We start from the raw sequence: 23,254 nt of genomic DNA on the forward strand, positions 1-23,254 counted from the left end.
ACCTAGATGAAGCATATTGAACATGGGAAAACCTTTGTAATATTTACTTCAGTCTCCATTCAACAAAGATCATAGGACAGTAGGGCAGTTTCCATAGCCATAAAGAAACATGCTGATTTATGCATTCAGCAAAATGCTTGACTGATGATCTACAGTTGATTTTTTAAAAGCTCAAACCATCTGCCCATGGAAATTCCTTTTAGGGCTTGTTTAGGCAATGAGTACAGAATAACAAATAGTTTAACACACAGCTACCTGAAAAGATGCCATGGATCAAGTAGCAATGATCCGATAGAGTGTTTGTTCAACACAACAAGAGTAAAGTTTTCCCCTGATTGTACCAGAGTCTATCCTGCCTCATCACCAAATACAAATAGTTGAGATTTAAAGTTGTTGAGTATACGAGTAGGTTGATGGTAAGAAGAGCTGAAAGCAAACATTTTCAATGGTTTCAGGGCTTATACAATGATCTCCACTGGGATATTGCTAATACAACGGATGGCATATGGTGGTAAGAGCAAGCCACAGAGGATTTATGATTCCCAGTTTACATGTCATCTAATCTAAGAATTGATTGCATCTGATTATTAGGTATGGTCAAAACAGATAAAGTATATGTCTCCTGTGTGTCTGCCTTCAATGCTTGTACCATCAATGGGTCTATTGTTCTTTTGAATATTTATGTTACCATGACTTTTCATAAAAAGCAAAGTGGTATAGGAAGTAATGTCAGAAACAGACCGTGATTTTTTTCTATCTTCACATTGTTTTTGTTCTAAAATTATCATACATTTTTGGCAAAGAGCCAATGATGAAACTGAAAATAAAATTCTGCATTTTAGGAATGTGACTACATGTATGATGTACAGAACTGAAATGATTGTAACAAAGCAATTTAATTTTCTGTACCAACCCAATGGCAAGTTTTATGATACACATCTTTTGCATTTTGGCATGTAAGGTTACTGAAGATCGCACTGACTGGCTACTTATGTTAAACCTGACTATGAACCCATCACATGCTCTGTAAATTGCTATCCGCAGACTGACCTTGCTTTACTTCATTGACTTGATCCAATTTGCAGGTAAATCCTGCATAATTTGATGTCATACTGTGGGAGTAAATTCAAATGTTTCCCTGGGAGGTCTCCCCACTCTGGGCCAATACTTTTTATCTATCCTATTACAGCGTCTACCCATGGAGTCAGTTTACGTCACAATGGCTAATAATCAGCATGATAGATGCACAAAGTGATGGAGCAAATTTCATAAGCACAGCAGATGGTATATTCCTTTTAACAGTGGAAAACTGCTATAGTGAGACTATTACACTTCACTCAGCAATTTTCAAGTCTGAGGAATGCAATGCACAGTGGTTTGCATCAGCTTACAACACATTCTGCACCGTAAACACAATTTCAAAATAGCATAACAGGGCTGTCAATGTTTTTCTGAATAGAAGGGTACAAGTGAAAGAACAGGAGGGTACAGCCTTGTGCGGAGCGAAGCGGAGCAAGGCGTGCGCGCAAGCGCACGCGGGAGGGGCCAGGAGGGGGGTGTCCCCCCTCCTGAAGCTGAAGCTTTTCTAATTATTCATCTTCAATTGGTGGCCTGTGGTGGCACTTTTGAGGACAATTTACTGTCAAGTTTATTTTAACTGAAGTATAAAAAGCAACACGAAATTGAATCTTGTGAAATAAAATTATGAAAGACAAACAGAAGTATTACAGAGTTTATATGTTTATTGATACACCAGGTTATTATTATTTGCATACAAATTCTGTTGAATTACAACCTGCCATGCTTAATAAAGATCATAATCTGAACCATAATCAGAATCACTGGAGTACTCATCTATTAAGCCCAAGGCTTGTATGGCAGTACCAGCTGACAATACCCCAATATTGTGTGATTCTCAGGCTGATGAAACAGTAGCTTCAGAAACTACATCTGCAAAAACTATTTCTTCAGATTTAGCTTTAGAAACTACACCTGCAGAAACTATTTCTTAAGAAAAACATCTGCAGAAAGTAATTCAATAATGTTTCCATTCAAAAACAGCTAATCGTATTAGAATTTAAAAAAATCTTGTCCCCACTGCAAAACTGATGTCATAACGTCACGACAAAAAATTCCGATCTACGTCTGGTTGATACTGTAATTTTATTTTGTCTGTTTCAAGACCTCTCCTCAGAGTTACCGGCTATGAATTTCCAGTGTGAAAATTTACAAATGTAATGGGGTAAATACGAGACCATTACCAGAGACAATTTGAGTAGACGCTACGTCATACAAACAATTACAATACTAAAGTTTACATCCGCTAATGAAATTGCGTGGCTTCGTTGTTCGTCGGCCTCTCAATCGACAAGATGAGAATATGTTGATTTATTTAGGTAGTAATCCTTGCGCGTGAAAGTTAACGATCAAATATTTTCTCCTGATGACTATCATAGTATCTATTCTGATATCCCTCACAGTAGTCAGAGTTTTGTCGAAACTCACGCCGGCCAAGTGGGTAAGCTCACTACATGCATGTTTATATCCATATTCAAAACATGGTTTACCGCCTCACGTACATGCAAGATACCGCGAAAGTATATAGTCAAGCCTAGCTAAATTTTGTGATTGCCCTAAACATTAAAAATGTTGGTCTTGGTAAATGATTTTGAAGGATCGGAATACCGATATTTGCTTTTGAGGAAAGATTTCGGATGTCGAAAATATTTATCAAACTTCAATACTCGGGCCTTCGAAACAACCACAGTACACAGCATGTACTACCGTATGAATACATTTCATAGAACGGCAGTTTGGTGCAAACAAATTCAGTGGTAGTCAAAACTCACTAAAAATTGTGTCAATCCCCACAAAGTTTTTTTTGCGCTGAGTAAACGATTCTTACTGATTGTAAAGAGTGTTCACGATCTGCCAGCAAACGGGAAAACAAATCAAAAATTCCAGTTGCTAAATACACGTAATGCTATGGCATTTTGCTCAGACGCGGCGGGAAATCACATTGCATGCTATACCATTGATGGATTGAAACCCCGATCACTGAAATTCCTCAGGAAAATAAAATGATTTACAAATATTGACATTACTTTTATATCCAGAGCTAGTGTAAGCCTCTCGGGGTCTTTTTTGGACCCATAAATCCAACGTGGCTGTCGACTTTCGTAGCCATATCGATCGTGTACGTTCGAAAACCAATCAGAACACGTAAAGCTTTTTGACAGTACCGATTGAAACCAATCAGAAATCGGCTACCAACGAGCCTTAGGGGCTGCGCCTCTGTAGCACAGCGCAGCCAACGGTAGAATTTGGACAGGCAAGAATTCATAACGTGTGTAAAGATCATGTTACTGCAGGCCTTGAGTAGGGAAAACAGGCGGCGGCAAGACCTGTGTCAGACGGCGATTTGCCGCCGGTGACCGGCTATAATTGACAGCCCTGGGCATAAATATTTCTATTTCTCTTGGTAAATGATAGGTTTTTATTTACTGAAACCAAGACATGCTATATAATGGCAAAACCTCTCAGATGAAACCCTTTGTTGTTTCATTTCAACAAACTCGTCAGTTGCTCTATCCTATATTCCATGTTATTTTTATATGCAACAGCTTAGAACATCTATGTACAGTATTCTGGCAAACATAACAACTCTAGTTTTCAGTAATCTCAAAAGATTCAGAGATTCAAGCTAACTGTACTCATTTAGGTGGTGTCTTTACCCATTCACAATTCAGATACATTTCCCTTTACAGGTAACAGTGGCAAAGGAATGCATTCAGAAAGCAGTATTGAATTTCCCATACAAAGGTCACAGAAATGGGTTTCTGTTTATTTCCCCTGAGTCATTAAACAATGTGAATTGTAAAGCATGCTTACACACAGAAGTTACAAAAATGAAACCATACAAATACACATCTAAACAAACATCACAGTGACTTGAATAAAAATGTTTGCAACGCATTGTACCAGTCACAATATTGGAATTATACAACAGACCATCAATAAAATCACTTACCCAAGGACTTGTAAAATAGCGTTCATATAACAAGTGTTGCCCAGGTTTCGCAGACCAGTAACACCCGGCGTGATAGAAGTCCATTTGCGTTTATCAGCCACAGCAGAAAGTTCGTCGAGTGTACTGGTGCTCCTCCGTTTCTTATTGTTTGTAAGTATACCGCTTTGACTGGCTTTTCTATTGTCTATGATTTCCCTGTCAGCAACAATGGTTACTCTCTTTACAGGTGTCTCCTGCTCTAATCTCTTTTGGCCACTTTTGGTCAGTGCTCTCCAGGCAGTAAATACATTCTTCATGAGGACATGTCGTCTGTGGTAGATGGCAGTATAGGCTTTATCTTCCATCCATAGTTGTCTTTGTGTTGCTCTACATTAAACAAAAAATAAATACTATTTGCTCAGAAAAAAGGAGTGTAACATGCGTGTATTTTACATCTTTCTCTGCTCTGGAAAGAAATCACTTCTGACTTTGTATTGCCCATTTCATCAAAATTTGATACGAGATAATTTTATTTCAATCGCATTATAGGGACTGAAGTTGTGCAAGCAATTTGGGTATTTCACTTTGGGCCTGTAGGGCACAAACATATTTATGTCCTGTTGTAGTTTCATTTTTATCTGACTAAAATTAGCAGAAGGGCAGTCCAGTAGAATAAAATGGAAAGATTAAGGAGAAAAAGCTTCAAAGACGAATGATTACAGAATTTCTTTCAACAATGTACAGCAGCAACTGCTATGCAAGTCACGTCCACTCAACTTGCTTGAACTTTTGGAGCGGGTTCATTCTGATTCATAATTGTTAGGAAAGAACATTAATTTATTCTGTTTGTAAAAATGTAACTCACTTGCTCTCTGTAGTGTCTGGATAGGAAGACACAGGTCTCAAGACGCGGCCACTTCTTGTGGTTCTTTCATCAAAATTCTGTGTTGCTATGGCACTGAGAGTGGTACGCAACAATTTGATGTCGCCAGCACTGTTGTCATTCAGTACATAGTCATCACATACGTAACTGGAACATCAAGGAGTACAAAATGAACAGGCTTGACATTTCTTTGAACACATCCATAAAAGAAATGTTCTCACTTTCTTTCTCACTGTCTTACTACCATTTGCTTTTACTTTCTTACAGTTGTAATATGAGTGTTTCTCTCAACATTTTTCAATGCTGATTCATACAATATCATACTTCAAAAAGACTACACAGACAGACACAAGTACAATAATGTATGTCAATTTTATCAAAATGAACTTTTCAATAATAAAATTGCTTGTGTAAATTAAACAGAAACTAGAAAGCATTTGCAAGCAAAAGCACAGTTCCAGAGACCAGAGCAGCGGAAGAAACAAGAGAACGGTGTGACAAAGATAGGTGCAGAATGAAAGAGTGCTTTTAATATTCAAGCACGTACCTATATAGGGCTGCTAGCAGTAAACACAATGATATACAACTAAAAGCAAGGCAGTCCACAGATTACAAATGCCTACATGTACGGTAAAAACGAAACAGATACATACGGGGGCGACAACGCACGGAAATGTACATCAGACGACATTCTCGCGAGCCAGAGCAATAATTTTCGCTCCGCTGATCTACGCAAAAGTCAATCGCTTGACGGGTAGCGCTGAGTTGTTGCCGTAAAGAGGTGCGTGGTTTACGACGATGATCAGACGAGAGGAAACATCGGACCTAGGCCGTTGAAATTGAAAACCGAGGCCACATGCATTTTCATTTGATTAAAAGCACAGACTAAAACAATTTTCATTGCAATGTCGCTGTTTTCACGAGATACTGACCGTTTGATCTTGGAAAGTTGAGCTGCTTTAACGTGCAGCCAACGCATGCCGGCGCCGGTGCGGTGACGGCTGTGTGTTACCGGCCTGTGTGTTAACGGCCTCGCAGACTGATATAGGAAAAACCGGGGAAAACCGCTGGTGGCTCCTCAGAAATACGGCGGGCAGTTTCTCCGCCAAAACAGCCGATTTTGAATCCAAATTTTGCATTGACCTTCGTTTTCGAGCACACCCACCTCGCCTAGGTACACGATGTACCCAGCCGCGCTTGTAAATTTAGGGAAAGCTTAATTTTCTCTCTCTATTCGAGCGAAACAGTATAGCCACGTACGGCGAGTATTTAGAGAAAAATAAAATCAAAAAGCAACAAAAAACAAAGCGAAAAAAAGCTAGAATTATTAATAGCTGAACGCAATATGATAGTCGAGCAATGCAGAATAAAAAATAAATAAATAAACACACAAGAAATGCCCGTAAAACCCGTCTGAGTTGAGCGATGACGTCATAAGCGTGTCGCTATGCATTCTGGGTAATTAAGGTAAAATTTGTGTATAGCATGTTCTATGATAGTAATACCGGAAATAGAGAAAGAAAGAAAGAAAGAAAGCAAGAAAGAAAGAAAGAAAGAAAGAAAGAAGGAAAGTGAGCAAAAACTAACAGTTCCAGAGCTGGTCTCTGGAACTAATTATGTGTGGGTGAATCATCATGTCTTAAGTAATGAATCACTTTTCATTTTGCTTTTGATAAATTTAACATTCATGGACATGAAAACTGTAGCAAAATTCTAAAGAGTTTGCTGTCTGGGGAATGACTTTAATTGGTAACTAATTGGTAACAAGATCAACATTTTATGTACAGCCACTCCACAGAAGAATTTACCATACTTCACTGGTACAGCATATGCCCCTGCTCAAAGAGAAAATGTTAGGTCCCCAATATTTCTGATTGTCCTGAATTATTCCAAGTTACCTTTTGGCATACAGTAGTCCTGCTCATATGTACAGGCACATTTCAGTAATCTGCTCATAGGCACATTTCAGTAATCAAGTAAGTGTAGGATTTTCTGAAAATTTATTTAAAAGTAAAACCTTACATATCAATGACTGAAACGACACTTAGTAAACTAGGATACTTCTCTTGCTTACTGTTGGTCAAAATTTCAAATTGCAAAAAAGTTCCAAATTCAAGCTACATGTATTTTTGTAAGGAGGAAATGGTGACATACTTTCAGTGTAGTTTACTTTTTCTTCGGCAATGAATGCGTATCAAAGTACATGTGATTGCTTACCAGAAGACATATTTCTCATTCACTTCCAATGCAACTGGATGTTTGGTTTCTTCAAAGTGTTTCAAGGCGTGTTCTTCTAAGTACCTACCACAGGCAACATAGGAACAGCTTAAACATGCCTGAAAAACACAGAAAGTAGAAGTTCCATCTATAATTTAAGAATGCTGGGTAATGTAAATGCTAGCTGATACTCTGACACATCACTGCTGACACAAATTTGTACTTTACATTTCTGTCCCAATGTGATATTTTAAATTAGTCAGGTTAAATACTATGTGTCTACCCTGGACTATACATGTAAACTCTTATTCGCTAACCTCAAAAGAAGTACATAAAAGTCTCAAAGGTTTATGGTAATTGGAATTCCTCCAGATACAAAGCACGTTAGCCATAGAAAATGTGAATAATGTGACAGCTTAATGAGTGGACACATCTGTGGTAGCCCTCCTTCTACTTGATACCTTGCAGGCACATGTAACTCAACAGTCCAAGCGTATTATAAATGGCCGATCTTGACTTCGGCTCAACCATGAACTCTTGCTGCAAATGTACCAGTGCATGAGTAGACAAAAGTACTATTGAGGAATTGACACTATCTTGCCAAGTTTATTTGTCCCCATCAGGTAAAATTTGTGAAAACAAGTCCTTGACAATGACATAGTCCCCACTTGTAATAGGAGTATTAGTCTTGATGGGGCAGGGAAATGTGGTCATTAAGAAGTATCACTGGAGTGTATATGTTGAGATCTGTGGGCAATAGGTCTATGTCCTTGTTCCCAATTTGAAACACATGAGGCATGTCTAAGTTATGGTTCTAAATCGGGAAAAAAGATCAGACCTCTAGCTGTATTGGCCAGCCATGAAATACATATGCGCATAATAAATGAGGTACAAGATGTGACATCTTAAGGTTTAATATCCTATCATATTGGAAGGTATAGAACTTGTGGTTACTGAGTTATGCATATATATGTATAATCAAGGTCAAAGGTCATCGAGGTCACGTGACATTTTGAAAAACAAACAAACTGTATTGCTAATTAATCCCTATATGCCAAAAATCAGACCTCTAGCTCTATTCGCTTGCCCAGAATTAGATATGTGCATAATTAATGAGGTAAAGCATGTGTTGTCATAAGGTCTCCAATCCTACTAAATATAAAGGACATAGCACTTGTGGTTACTTATTTATTGACATAAACGTATATTTTATGGTAAAAGGTCATTGAGGTCACGTGACATTTTGTCAAAAAACTTCTATCCTATAGTTATCCCTATATACCAAAAATCAGACATCCAGCTCTATTGGCTTGCTCAGAATTAGATATGCACATAATTAATGAGGTACAGTATGTGGCGTCATAAGGTCTCCCAACATACCAAATATGAAGGGTGTATGTGGTTACTGAGTTATGGACAAATATGTATATTTCAGGTCAAAGGTCACCAAGGTCACGCTACATTTTGTCAAAAAAACCTGTATTGCTAAGTTATCCCTATATACCAAAAATCAGACCTCTAGCTGTATTGGCCTGCTCAAAATTAGATATGTGCATAATTAATGAGGTACAATATGTGGCTTCATAAGGTGTCCCATCATACCCTACATGGAGGGTGTAGCACTTGTGGCTACTGAGTAATGGACAAATATGTATATTTGAGGTCAAAGGTCACCAAGGTCACGGAACATTTTGTCAAAAAAATTGTATTGCTAAGTTATCCCTATTTACCAAAAATTAGACCTCTAGCTCTATTTGCTCGCTCATAATTAGATATGCACATACTTAATGAGGTACAATATGTGGCTTCATAAGGTGTCCCATCATACCATATATACTGAGTTATGGACAAACATGTATATTTGAGGTCAAAGGTCACCAAGGTCACGTGACATGTCAAAATATCTGAGATATCAGCGTGAACTGATGGACGAACGGATGGAGGAACGGACGGACATGACCCAATCTATAAGCCCCCTGGACTTCATCCGTTGGATCTAAAAATAGCGTCAATGACACTGTAGCTCCCATCCTGGACTATTTAGTGTTTGTTCTCTGGTCAGATATTTGAACATGTGTGAAAGGGATAAAGTGCATGAAGTGAAAATACTTAAATGAAATGTACTGGAGACAGTGAAATATGTTTAATGTAATTATTCAGAATATAAAATGGAAAAAATACAGAATTAGATATATCGAATACTGTGATACAACCATTAACTCAACAAGTCATTTACAATGACATAGTCCCCACTTGTAATAGGAGTATTAGTCTTGATGGGGCAGGAAAATGTGGTCATTAAGAAGTATCACTGGAGTGTATATGTTGGGATCTATGGGCACATACCTCTATGTCGTTGTTCCCAATTTGAAACACATGAGGCATGTCTAAGTTATGGTTCTAAATCGGGAAAAAAGATCAGACCTCTAGCAGTATTGGCCAGCCAAGAAATACATATGCGCATTATAAATGAGGTACAAGATGTGACATCTTTAGGTCTAATATCCTATCAAAATTGGAGGGTATAGAACTTGTGGTTACTGAAATATGCATATATATGTATAATCAAGGTCAAAGGTCATCGAGGTCACATGACATTTTGAAAAAAAAATTATTGCTAATTAATCCCTATATGCCAAAAAATCAGATCTCTAGCTCTATTCTCTTGCCCAGAATTAGATGTGTACATAATTAATGAGGTAAAGCGTGTGTTGTCATAAGGTCTCCCATCCTACTAGATACAAAGGACATGGCACTTGTGGTTACTTATTTATTGACATAAACATATATTTTAGGTAAAAGGTCATCGAGGTCACATGACATTTGGTCAAAAAATTTCTCTCCTATACTTATCCCTATATACCAAAAATCAGACATCCAGCTCTATTGGCTCTCTCAGAATGAGATATGCGCATAATTATTGAGGTACAATATGTGGCGTCATAAGGTGTCCAATCATACCAAATATGAAGGGTGTAGCACTTCTGGTTACAGAGTTATGGAAAAATATGTATATTTTAGGTCAAAGGTCACCAAGGTCACGTGACATTTTGTCAAAAAAATTGTTTTGCTAAGTTATCCCTATATACCAAAAATCAGACCTCTAGCTCTATTGGCTCGCTCAAAATTAGATATGCGCATAATTAATGAGGTACAATATGTGGCGTCATAAGGTGTCCCATCATACCATACATGAAGGCTGTAGCACTTGTGGTTACTGAGTAATGGACAAATATGTATATTTGAGGTCAAAGGTCACCGAGGTCACGTGACATTTTGTCAAAAAAATTGTATTGCTAAGTTATCCCTATATACCAAAAATCAGACCTCTAGCTCTATTGGCTCGCTCAAAATTAGATATGTGCATAATTAACGAGATATATGCGTGAACGGATGGACTCACGGATGGACGAACAGACGGACATGACCCAATCTATAAGCTCACTGGACTTCATTCATGGGGACTAAAAATTGTGTCACTGCATCCTTTTTGCAATATGAATACGATGAGAAACTAAATTTTTATTTTTCGTGGCCTTATACATGGGAGTCTATGGAGATCTGCCTTATACATGGGAGTCTATGGACCTGTAAACTAAAAATATGCAAATTTCACCACGATTTGCCCAAATTTGGGAAAGGTCACTCCTATTCACTTCCATACCAAGTTTCAAATCAATCGGACTTGTGGTTTCAGAGCAGGAGATTTTTTGACCAAAAATGGAGAGAAAATTACAAAAATTCATGAAAAATAGCAAGTCCAAGATACTGACCCAAGATGTGCACAATCATTTCATGTCAGCCCAAAGTACTTACATGCTAATTTTTCATGTAATCTGCTCAGTGGTTATTGAGTTTTTTCAATTTTGACTGTTTTTACATTTTTTCACTTAATTTGCATATTTTTGGCAATGACAACTTCATTTGAACAAAATCTCATCTACAGCCCATCATCCATGTACACACCAAACATCAAGATGAAATGTACAGCGGTTTTGGAGTTTTTGATGTTGACGGACAGACGGACAGACATACAGACATACAGACATACAGACACACAGACATACAGACATACAGACATACAGACATTTCCCTAGCCTATAAGAATAGCTTCCATTGCCATATATACATATGGCTATGGGAGCTAAAAAATGTGTCACTGCATCCTTTTTGCAATATGAATACAATGAGAAACTAAATTTTTATTTTTCTTGGCCTCATACATGGGAGTCTATGGAGAAGTGATTTATACATGGGAGTCTATGGAGGTGTAAACTAAAAAGTCCTCTGACACGGCCAAATTTGATAGCATTGTGAAACAAATCGACGTGCATCTGTATGGGGTAGGGTACTATCCTTGTGCAAAGTTTGAAAGAAATTGACCAGGGCATGTCTGAGATATCTGCGTGAACCGACGGACGGACGCACACACAGACGCACGGACGCACGCACGGACATGACCAAACCTATAAGTCCCCCTAGACGGTGTCCGTGGGGACTAACAAATGAGGCATACCATGCTCCGTTTGTTGCATTTTGACAAAGACTGCAACATTTGAAGGTTCCTGAAAACAGAGATTCTACATTGTATAAAAATGATTTTTAATCAAACCTGCTACATGTATAACCAATCATGAGAAGCATGTGAAAACACATTATATTACCATGCCTTGCCTGTTGCATTTTGATTGGTCGAGCTGAACCACGTGACTGACCACAAATATACAGTAATGGTCTGTTTATATGCCCGTGAATATAAATAATAAGATTTTCAACTCAAATTATCGTAACTGTATAGCTCAAACGTAAATCATAGTCAATCACAAATAAAATGGAGCACTTGTGGGCCAAGTTGAGATACTTTTTTCTGAAAAGATTTCCAGATTTGCCAATATTTTACAGCGCGCGTGACAGTGCGTCGCGTATTGCTCAGTTCTGTGGCCAAGTTGTCATTTGCTCCGAAAATTTTCGCAAATTTTGACGGTTTTCTCCGGCTCATTGATAATATAATGGAAATAACAGACTCCGCACTGACCATTAACGTTTATTTATGGGCGCGGGCTCGAGGAAAGCCAAATTAACGGGCTCGGCAAGCCTCGCCCGTTAATTTTTGGCTTTCCTCTCGCCCTTGCCCATAAATAAACGTTAATGGTCAGCGCGTCGCCCGTTATTTCTATATTATACATACATAGTTTTGGCTCAAGGACAGTTTTTACTGACTTGGCAGATGAAGAATTGATACTGCCTGACAGGATGAAGGTTTAAGACAGCTTTTTAATGTGTGGATATGTACATGCAGTCCTAAGGATCTGAGGTCAGATGCTCGGAATGTTGTTCAAATGTGTGAACTCTTGCTCTGATCAAACCATACACTAAACCACTCTATCAATATAGAAATTCATTCCAACTGAAACTTATCTACCACTTCTTTCAATGAGTAGATTATACACTTCACAGTGGTCAAAATATCACCACATTATGTCTACACCATCCTGAGAATCATGCCCCTCATAGGCTGTCTACGCCCTGTGAGAAGCCAAAGCTGGTAAAAAACAGCCCTTCATGCCCTTTACAGATACAGCAGTAGCTTTTGCGACTGGATATCTATTTTACATGTACAGCTGTACAGTGTGATCCTATGTGTTGACTAATTTTGTCCATAGAAGTGATTTCTTACGAGGCTGATAGTGGCATTTGTGGTATTAAATGGTATCGTGGGCGTGACTGTCCCAAAATGTGCTGTACGTGTCAGCCAACTGTTCATATCATTCCTTTGTGTGATGAGTAGAGTTGTAGTTTTGAGATCACTGATTACAAAGATCATAGGACATCAATCTCTGATGTTCAGCCATTGATGATAGAACAAGGAGAACCACATCATCTGAATTCAAGGTCACCTTTGGCATTTAGGTCAAAGTGTACATGTATGTGAAAGTGAAGTTCAGACTAGCCACTACTTTCATTACAACAAACCACCTCTGAATCCTTCTTCAAAGCTGTTCCAATTCAGAGCTTTAAACACAAACACTAAAAGGGTTTGACACTCATGTTCAAACAGAACTACATAAGGTATCATGTACTTTTCTGATGTACTGTATCTTAGTTGCACTAAATAATTGATCATGATAATTTATCCATGATATGCATCTAAAAGCAGGTACTAATATAACGCTGTTCTCTTTCCAGCTTAATAACAAATGGAAATAGCAAAGGTAAGCTTGCACTGACAAGTTTTTATAAATCAGTGTCAAAATATGACACATTACATTTTTGAGCTTTACATATAATGCTCTATGATGTACAGTTGCAGTAGAGTACATGAAATGGTAAGAGGCTTTTGAACTTAAGACCTAGCTCTAGTACTTTATGTCTTATATCTGTATGATGTACTAGTAGATTCCCACATGGTTGATCTTGTCTCTATTTACCAATTTCCAAAATAAGTTCTCTATTATGAAAGACGCTCTTATCTTTCAGAAGGTCAAAAGGTCTATTTATTTCCAGCATTCATCTCTCCGGAAAAGACAGGATTTGATTAACTCATATTTAATGGAAGTGTGACCCAGTTCCCTGTTAATGTGATATCAGCTGAGTAATGCCATTTTGCAAAACTTGTCATTAATTTTTATTTAATGAAACATACTGTATTATGATCAGCAACGCTATATATAATTGTAAGACAATTACTTCAAATATCCATATTCTAGCCAACATAAGATTAGATGAGAAAGCAAATTTGAAAATTGTTCCCATGAAAAAGTTAACCAAAAACAAAAGATTGTCAAATATGAAAACTGTGAATAGGGCAAGACAGGTGTAGAACAGTAGATGAACAATGTCAAGAAATGTGTCCCTGTTAGGTTTGCATAAAACATCACAATATGATTTTATACAATATGATATTCATTCTTTGAATCTCTCTGGTTTCTGTTGGTACATATGTACCGGTATATCTGAAAAGGTGCCATGTGTATGGGTAAATTTTCAAAATTGTGAGTTCATGAAAAAAGGGTTCATATTGGTCTTATGGAGTTGGGTGTAGTAGAATAACACTAATAGTACACATGATAACCTATACAGAATAATGAGTGAGATGATTGTGGTTTCGTTGGACTGTTTTTCAGCTGATGCTCTCTGAGCTACTTGTAAAATATGCATGGTGTTTGTTCAGATGACTGAGTACAATTGTTATGGTAGACTATAGCAACCAAGTTTGGCTGTAACAGTTGCATGCATTAAAGTTGAGGGGGATCATTACTAATGCAATGTTCCATTGATTCAACCCCATGGGGACGAGTATTAATTGATCCGTGCAAGTACATTGCATGATGGAATGCAAAGTCATTACTTCGGCTAATACCAATGCTGTGAGCTGATGAGAATGGTTTGGATCTGCCTGACCTTACATAGTAACTGATCTCAAGTTACAAAATACTGGCAGCTTGGGTGGTCAAGTCAAGAGTATATTGTACTGTGCAGCCTACGCTGGGCATAAAAATGACAACCTAGGGAGTTGAGCTGACACACTTTTGCCCACTGCCATTTCATTGATATTGCTCTCAATATTTATTAAGGCTATAACTCAAGTTTTCAAATTTTTCATAGCAATCTTCAACAACGGAGCGAAGTTTGTCAAAGTGATTGTCAAAGTAAAATAAGAATATTGGCACAGAATTTGTTGTAGCAAAAACAATCAAACCTTAACTGTGGCAAAATATTTCACCTTATGAAACCCCCACTTTCATAAATAAAATATTGATGTATTGTCAGCTAAGTAATATGAACTTTCTTGGTAATAACATACTCTTGCTGTGGTTAAATTACACACAGCTGTATGGTGCATAGATCAACAATCAACCCCCACATGTGACAATCATCAAGTTCTTTGGTACTGCAGTATAGGACTTCATTTTATTGGCAAAGATTAAAGAATGAGAGGTTAGTGGGTGTTTCTGATATGACCTGGCATATTGAAATACATCATTTATATCAATGAACAGCCCACACAAGGCAATGAATGTCTGATTCAATCTTGTTTTTATCAAAAAAAGCCACAATTCATGCACATGATTGCCGTTACATCGCCTTTTTCTCAAGGTATTACTTTGAAAGCAGAATAATAAAATCCGTGTTTTACACTATTCGGCAAACTAATCTGTTCCTCAGTCAGGTCCACATTCAAACCCTGAATCTGAAACAATTACATGAAATATGTCTCAAACTTTTCACAATGATATTGTTTTTGTTATGCTGAGAACAGAAATATTTGCACAGAAGCGCTGTTTAATCATCTCAGATTATTAACTAGTCTATAACAGCATAGTTGCTAAATATTTTGTCTAACCAATCAGGGATTGAATTACATCATCAACCGCTTGGGGTCATTCTGGGTCACTGGTCAATTTGCCAAAAGGTCGCGTGGCCCCTCACAGGTTAGGTTGAACAAGCTCTTGCACTCACATGAAAAGGGTCAATATCCGGCTTTAGTTCCTCCACTATAGCAACCACACTTTACCACAAACGGGGAAATCACAATCCCTGACTGTACTGCAAACTTGTATTATGATTGTCAAAATCTATACCTGTCAAAAAATCTATGCCTGTTTCAAAAAGAATTTTTTCCTAGTCAATTAATGTATGGTTGAATTTGCATGGAGCAATCAACAGCTTCACAATGGTGCACAGAACATTTTCATTTCATGACAAAATTTCCATCAAAGGGTAATTTAAAAGTTACTTTGATTTACATATTAAATAGTGTTCGTTTCATCTAATACGTACCACTTGGCAGCAAGCCATTTGAAATGTGCATGTATAAATTCATGATCTGGCATTCACAGCTAGAAATTTAAGTCAGAAAATAATCTGTGTTTGGGGAATAATCAAATGATGCATGTATGCAAGTTTCATCAATCACTGGCAGTGGTCCAGCTGAAATGATATGATATAACTTTAATTTATACAATCACTCTTATCTGGCACAACAATGATATTGGAATATTTTCTTTGCAAAGCATAACAAGGAGATTTTTGAAACCTTTGACTTGATTGATAAAGATGCTTCTACATATAGGTGATAGAGTGACTGTTTATGGTTGTTGCATATCTCGGAAATAAAACGTTGTTTGTATGACTCATCAATATAAGTCATCAAATGAAAAAAAACTGCACATAAACGTATTAGGTTATTTAGAGACTCAATAGAAAAAGAATTACTAATAATAACAGGTTCATAATGGAACTTGATAGAAACGGGCTATACACATAGACATCACTTGGATTTAGGTGCTTCAGTAACATGTAAAGCAAACATCATGGCCATGTTCATCAAATTTAGGGTGTTTCAATTTTGAAAATCTTGGTACAACCTTGTGCTTTATACAAACTATTACCCGCCAGAAGCATGAACTGGTAATGAAAACACACTGAGTTGTAATGACGAAAGACTACAATACACCTGTGAAGGGGTTGTCAGCATTGAGGAAGTTCAATCACCCTGAAGTGACCCCGAGCCTGAGTTACCTGAATGACTTCAGAAGAATAAATGTTTTTTTTTATGCACATGGAAACAGACTTACATGTACACAGTACATGTAATAAGTGTATCTTTTTCCTACAAAAGCAGTAATTTAAAATGGCAACGTTAACTACAGTGGAGAAGATATACATCCTGAAAGGTCTTTGATAAGATGATCCTTACCATTGTTTTTCAAGTGTATATGGCATTACAAAGCCATTAATGCACACTAAACCTTTAGTCTACACTGCTGCTAACCTGTTCACCCCCATTCCCTGTAAACAGTGCTGTAATCACAAAAGATAACAATGGGTTAGGGCCGAACCATCGTGGTGAAATGGTAAAACAAATCCTACTCACCCAAACACTTTCTGTTGTACCACAAACCCTACAAAGCCATTTTTGTGGGTTCAAGATGGAATGGTCTTGAGCCAATCGCAGCTTGCTCACATGCTTGCACTTATCCATTTTGTAATACCAAAGTCCCTTCATTCCATAGTCACAGTGGATCACACCTTCCTTCTGACTGAATACAAACAGAAAATGGAAAGTACATTGAGCTATATAATATATTTTAATGTGTATGTCAACAACAGTAAGTTCAAAAACAGAAAAGAAGTTGGATGTTTTGCATTTGATTACTATTAGCAATAATGGTTATTTAAACTGCTGCACACATACATGATAATTACCTCATTGTACTGATATACTGACATTGTTAATATCTTTCTCTTTGATTTGATATGAATTGAGGATTAATAATACAACTTTGAAATGTGGAAGGACAGCTTGTGTTTGAATATCATTTTATTGTATGCACTCGAAAGGTTCCAAGACAAGAGATTGACTTTTTTAATCTAACAATTCTCTGGTGCTTAATAAGCTCAGAACCCAAGTAAATTATACATTTTCTGAAAGCCTAGATATGGGGAAACATTTTGGTAACCACAGTGTCACCATTCTTTACATAACTATCACATGACAGGTAATTTGCATAACCTTTCAAAAATCGGTTTTGCCTATGTTTTGTCCCAATACTTCAAAATATCTGACTCAAACTTGCTGGAATGAAAGCTGTCACAATGCTCTTCCAAAGTGTGTCTCAGATTTTTTATATCTTGCTTAAATTTTTCGGAGCATAATTTTAAAGAAATCAACTAGGGTTAAATTCACCGCTCTGGAAATTTTTCTGGCATAAAAACTGTTTAAGGTTTAAAAAAATTCTGAGACTCGCTTTGAAAGATCCTTAGGACAGCTTGCACTCACACAAATTTCAGCCACTTACCTCAAAGCATTGGAACAAAACATAGGGAAAACCGATTTTTGAAAGGTTATGCAAATTACCTGTCATATGATAGTTATGTAAACAATGGTGACACTGTGGTAATTAAAATATTCACGTACATCTAGGCTTTCAGAAAATATATAATTTATGGGGGTCTTGAGCTTATTAATCACTAGAGAATTGTTTGTTTAAAAAGGTCAATTTCTTGTCTTGGAACCTTACACCATAACAAACTGCTCAGCTCAATGGCCACATCACCAAATCTATCTAGAATGGCTTTCAATTACATCTGAAAGAAGATGGACACTATAGCCATAAGTTCATCTGAGTCGGTTAAACACTATGTGGCAAATGTCCATAATAGGTAACATTTAGTTATACATGACTGCCATACATCTACCGTTTTGATATTTTCAACTAAGAATATCGAATAACAGCTGCATCTGAAGATCACTTCTTTAATGTATTCTGTTATGCTTGAAAATTTAACTGTTATCTATGAGTTGATATTCCTTATTCTCTAGCATGTTTCAACAGCTAAGCTTACTTTTTAGACTTCAATAAAGATATTTATCAAAATAAGATTGGTAATTACATGTCTCCAATCATCAAACATTTTCTAAGATGTGATGAATCTATATGTCAGCTACAATGATGAATGCAAACAATATAAAAAATTGGTCAAATTTCCTTACAATAGAAATACAGCATAACCATACCACCACTGCAATTAATGATGTAGAAATCAAAATTAAGGCTATCATGAAGCTTGGGTATTCAGTATGTGGAATTATGTTACGATGAACTCTATTATACACATAGTTTAATTATATAGTTAAAATGGGTCAGGACTACGAAACCATTAGTTTTTTTCATAATTTACAGTCTTACTCCTTACACTGAGATCAGTGTTTTTGCTAAGGTTGGGGAGTATTGGTAAATGATTTGGGAACACAGGTAACATTGCTGCTGTCCCTCTATTTGATTGCATTGATATACCAACACGAACCCAGGTGTAATGACTGGGAAACCCTGGTAACATTTACCTGCTTACCGCCCCGAGTAAAATCAGTGGAGATAATAAAATGAAATTCATGTTAGCCATTGCTTCAATACTGAAATGTTCGATAGCTGGTGCCATGAGTTATCTGGAAAATAACCAAGTCTATTTTGAAGTATTTGAGAGTCTTTTGCTTCATATCAACCCATGGCTAACTTTTGTCCATGCATACAGAGATGTCCCAGATTATCAATCAATAGGCCAAACCCGGAATTCGAATCGACCACGGTACAAACAAAGCCATGTGCGCAAACGCGCACAGACGTACGTGTATTTCCATACGCATTCAGTACACATGTGGGTTTGTTTGTACCGGCATCACGTGATTATTTGGGCGTACTGAGTATGTAGAACGGCGTACGCATCGCGTCCTTTTTATTCCGGAGTAGAACCATTGACTGTGAAGGCTACATGCAGTCTAAGTAAAGCTGGAGACTTATTTAAAAGTATACAGGATGGACATGTTCCAGCATTAATGCAGTTTCAATCAGTTGTGACAACACACTGATTTTCATGGCAATTTCAAAACCAAGTCTCTAAATTTTTTCTAATAATTTGCATCCACTGTATTCAGCCACAGTTACTGCATAAATATAAAGCATTAATGCTTATTAATGTCCAGGTCAAAAAGCCAGCTATTATCATGGACAGTAGACGCAGGACTGTGTATGCTATTATGCATCCTCTATAGGTATACAATACAAGATAGCAATCAATGCCATACAGGAAAGCCTGTGATGAAGAAAATGACAAAATCTAAAATCTAGCCACTTATGATCTGCTGGTAATCTCTGTGTACACTTACATTGGTACATATCATTTCAAAGTTCAGTCCATTTCAGTATATTGAAAATTATTGACATTCTTGGAGGAAACAAAACAGGTCACTTGAGGTTGCTCGCCATGAACAATTTTTCACATTCATCTTTTCATTGCATGATTATGTGTTATAAGGAGCACTTATCAACAAAAATCTCGTTCCTTTCAAACTAGTACAACAAGAAGGGGCTGCTGCATATAACTTACAAGTACACAAAAGTATGAACACAAACTTGGAACATAAAAAATATTCTGTGTGGCCAGGTCATGTTATTCGCAGTACCATGTGCATTGCTCTTTCCTTATTATGTACCGTTTTTCAACGGTGTGATCTGCGTCCACAACATGGGTAGGATTCATCATGTTTACAAAGTGGGATTCTAAAGATATCTTCTTGTTTTACTCGGCCACTGCGCTGACAGCATCATCCGGCTACATGGTATACACATACTGTAGTGTACATGGTGAGCACACGATTCTAAATTGTTGATAAATTTGGCACCCAAAATGAGCTGTGAAATACAACCGAGGTCCGTCCGAGCGAACACTCGCCCTCTGAACGAACACTCTTTAGGTGCCGACTAACGGACTTTTAGGGTACGTAAAAATCGATATTTCGAAAGGTACTTACAACAGTAAGGGCGCGGGCCAATGTTTTTGTATTTGACAGTATTTACAGGCGAAATTGTTACGTGATGCCTGAACCATTACATTGTGTGTACATTTACCTGTTATTCACAAAGGTATGGTCACCGTATCAGTTTTAAACATATGTCGTGGCGTAAAGAAAGGGGATTTCTTTCAGAGGGTCTCTCTTTCGTGAGGATCTGCTGAAATCCACAAAACGAGTCTTCAAAAATTGAAATCTCAAAGTTTGACGCTTCTTGTATACTGTTCCGCCATCTTGCAAACTTGCTTTTACCCACAATGCATCATAACCTCGCTATTCTCTTTTAAGCTCATCGCCCCTCGTACGGAATAGTTATTTGTTCGAAACGTGTCAATTGGGGTCAACTCTCTGTGCAATATTACATGTAGCTTGGTGGCACTCGTATCTCGGACAAGTTGTCTGAGTTCGTACATACTGCGGTCCATTTATGATCGCAACATAGTGTGCTTTGGTATACAAATAATTACACGCGACTGGGAAGAAAGGTTGCCATCAGAGCTTACCGCTTCAGCCTCTAGAGCTTTAACTGTTTCAGCCCCTAAATTTTTATGTACAGTGTATGTATAGGGGCTGAACAGAAATTACGGGGTGTACAGAGGCCGTTGTTTTGCAAAATGACGCCGACCCTTCAAAATTGTTTGCAAGAAAATAATGACTCTGCCCAATTTTCACGCAAGAAAACAAAAGAATGACCCTAAGCTTTGTGTCACAGCTAATATCAATAATTATTTCTCATCTGACCTTTGAACTTTCAAAACATACTTTTTAACCTTTCCAAATAATCACTTTATGCAAGGTTTCAAGTAAATAGATGAATTCGAGACCACATTTCACAGTAAATAACTCATTCAACTACTTGAAGTACAATCGGCTATTCAAAATTAAAAGGGGCAATAGCTGTAATGTTTACCTTCACTTATAGTTTGGCTTGCAATTGTACAGAGAGCAACAAAAACTATAATATCAAAGCCTAGCAGTCAATATTTAACAACATATACACGTAGATGCACAGATATATCTAGTATATCTAGAGGAAAAATGTTCAATAGTTTACCCCTAGACAATCATGAGAAGTGAATTACTATTTTTGGGTGAAAGCGAATATCATATATTTTGTTGTTTACATCTGCACTTTTAAACAACATATTCTAATCACATACGTTTATGTTAATTGTCAAACATTTATAAAAGCACAGATTTAGCTAGTTCTTTATTGTAAAAACATTGTTCATTGTTTTCTCATAGACTACCATGTATAATGTGAATCAACATTTTCGGTGAAATTCCTTTTTTGCGTTTTTTATCTCCCACTCCAAGCAAAGTGTATTTACATAGATTATCAAACATATATAAAGGTACAGACATGTTTTGTAGGGGAATTTTGTGAATAGTTTCTCAACAGACTTCAATGCATTATGATTTGATATTTTGGGGTGAGGCACTACGTCGGCCAGATCTTGCCTTTTTCAAGTTGTGCAAAAATGGCTACCCTCCCCCAAAGGCATGCGCGAAATTTAAGTACCCTTTAAAAATGCTTGCACGAAAATTGCGACCCCCCAAAAAAAACTCTGCCCTCGCCCTAGCTGTGGGTCCATAGCTGTGGTGTTTTCAGATGGGATTCATGCCTTTACGGGCCGGTTTTGACTTTTACGATTTGGTGGCGGGGTTAAAATCGAAAAGTCAAAACCAGCCCGTAAAAGGCATGAATCCCGTCTGAAAACACCACAGCTATGGACCCACAGCTACCCCCGCCCCTGAAATTTCTGTCCAGCCCATTACTGCTTACATTAAATTATCATCACTAGCTTGAGAAGGTGTAAGCCTTAACAAACTGGCTAATTGGATTGGAATTTGTAGGCCTAATAAATATTTTGCGTTTCTAATTTAGGCATCGATAACAATATTAAAGTACACGGACCTTTCACTGCAGGAAATGTACGCTTCAGCGGCACAGGTGACCGGAATTTGTTACCCTGAAATTTCGATATAGAAATGTTTTAGGGGACGTTCATTTATTACGAGGGGAAATTGAGGGTTGTCAATCATGTAAAATGTGACCCTCCCGCCCCCTGATGGCACTTTCTAAAATGTGGCCCTCCCCCCATCCACCCACCCCCAACTCAAAAGCATCAGAAAAGTAAGGTATGCACACAGCGGCTGTCGTGTATCGGTTCACAAGCGACTGTGAATTGCAGTGATCAAAGTTGCACTTCTCATAGGATTGTTGTGAACTCAATGTCTTTACATTCATAATAAACTTAGCATTGTAAAGTGTGACCCTCCCCTATGGCAAGTTCGTAAAATCTGACCCTCCCCAATTCCTCTGGCCCCCGGTCCCCGCATAACAACTGACGGCTCCCTCATGTGTATTCATAATTCGTTGTGAGCTGCTCGACTTTCATTTGAAATCATGGCACAACAAAGAGGGACATTTCTGTAGAATTCGAAACTGTTGAGGAGACAAAATCCATCGCTTCAGTCTAATTTTGTTTGAGCTTGGCAATAGCTTTATATATACACATTACACTGCATCAGTACAGTAAATGCGACATTGCGATTCTCGTTTTAGGGAGTGTAAAAAAGCCCAGTGAAAGTAATGGCTCTCTGAGGTAAGACACTGAAAGCTATTTGGGCGTTAACTGCCACCCGATTTTCACAGAAAATAGTTGGTTGGTGATTCGAAAACACTCCAATATAGCCAAAAACAAAAACTTGTCATTACATACAAAATACGAGCTTGGCTCGTATGTATGTATGTATGTATGTATGTATGTATGTATGTATGTATGTATGT

At 37.5% G+C, this 23,254-nt stretch overlaps 1 protein-coding gene across 2 annotated transcripts in view; it reads right to left on the reverse strand.

The window, feature by feature from the left end:
• The window catches only part of LOC139114692 (ubiquitin carboxyl-terminal hydrolase 44-A-like), a 38,089-nt gene extending 17,370 nt beyond the window's left edge, over nt 1–20,719 (reverse strand). Inside the window, exons 1-5 of one of the 2 annotated variants that reach the window (XM_070676562.1) lie at nt 20,519–20,719; nt 16,987–17,152; nt 7,110–7,228; nt 4,875–5,039; nt 4,031–4,396 (exon numbers count right to left, since the gene is read on the reverse strand). In XM_070676562.1, coding sequence (XP_070532663.1) covers nt 4,031–4,396; nt 4,875–5,039; nt 7,110–7,228; nt 16,987–17,118 — 782 coding nt within the window. In that variant the 5' untranslated portion in view covers nt 17,119–17,152; nt 20,519–20,719. Of the gene's footprint in view, nt 1–4,030; nt 4,397–4,874; nt 5,040–7,109; nt 7,229–16,986; nt 17,153–20,421 lie in introns of both variants that reach the window. The other variant, XM_070676561.1, reaches the window with a different exon arrangement.
• Between the last annotated feature and the right edge of the window lie 2,535 nt (nt 20,720–23,254).

The sequence above is a fragment of the Ptychodera flava genome, chromosome 16, assembly GCF_041260155.1.
Source record: "Ptychodera flava strain L36383 chromosome 16, AS_Pfla_20210202, whole genome shotgun sequence".
NCBI lineage: Eukaryota > Metazoa > Hemichordata > Enteropneusta > Ptychoderidae > Ptychodera > Ptychodera flava.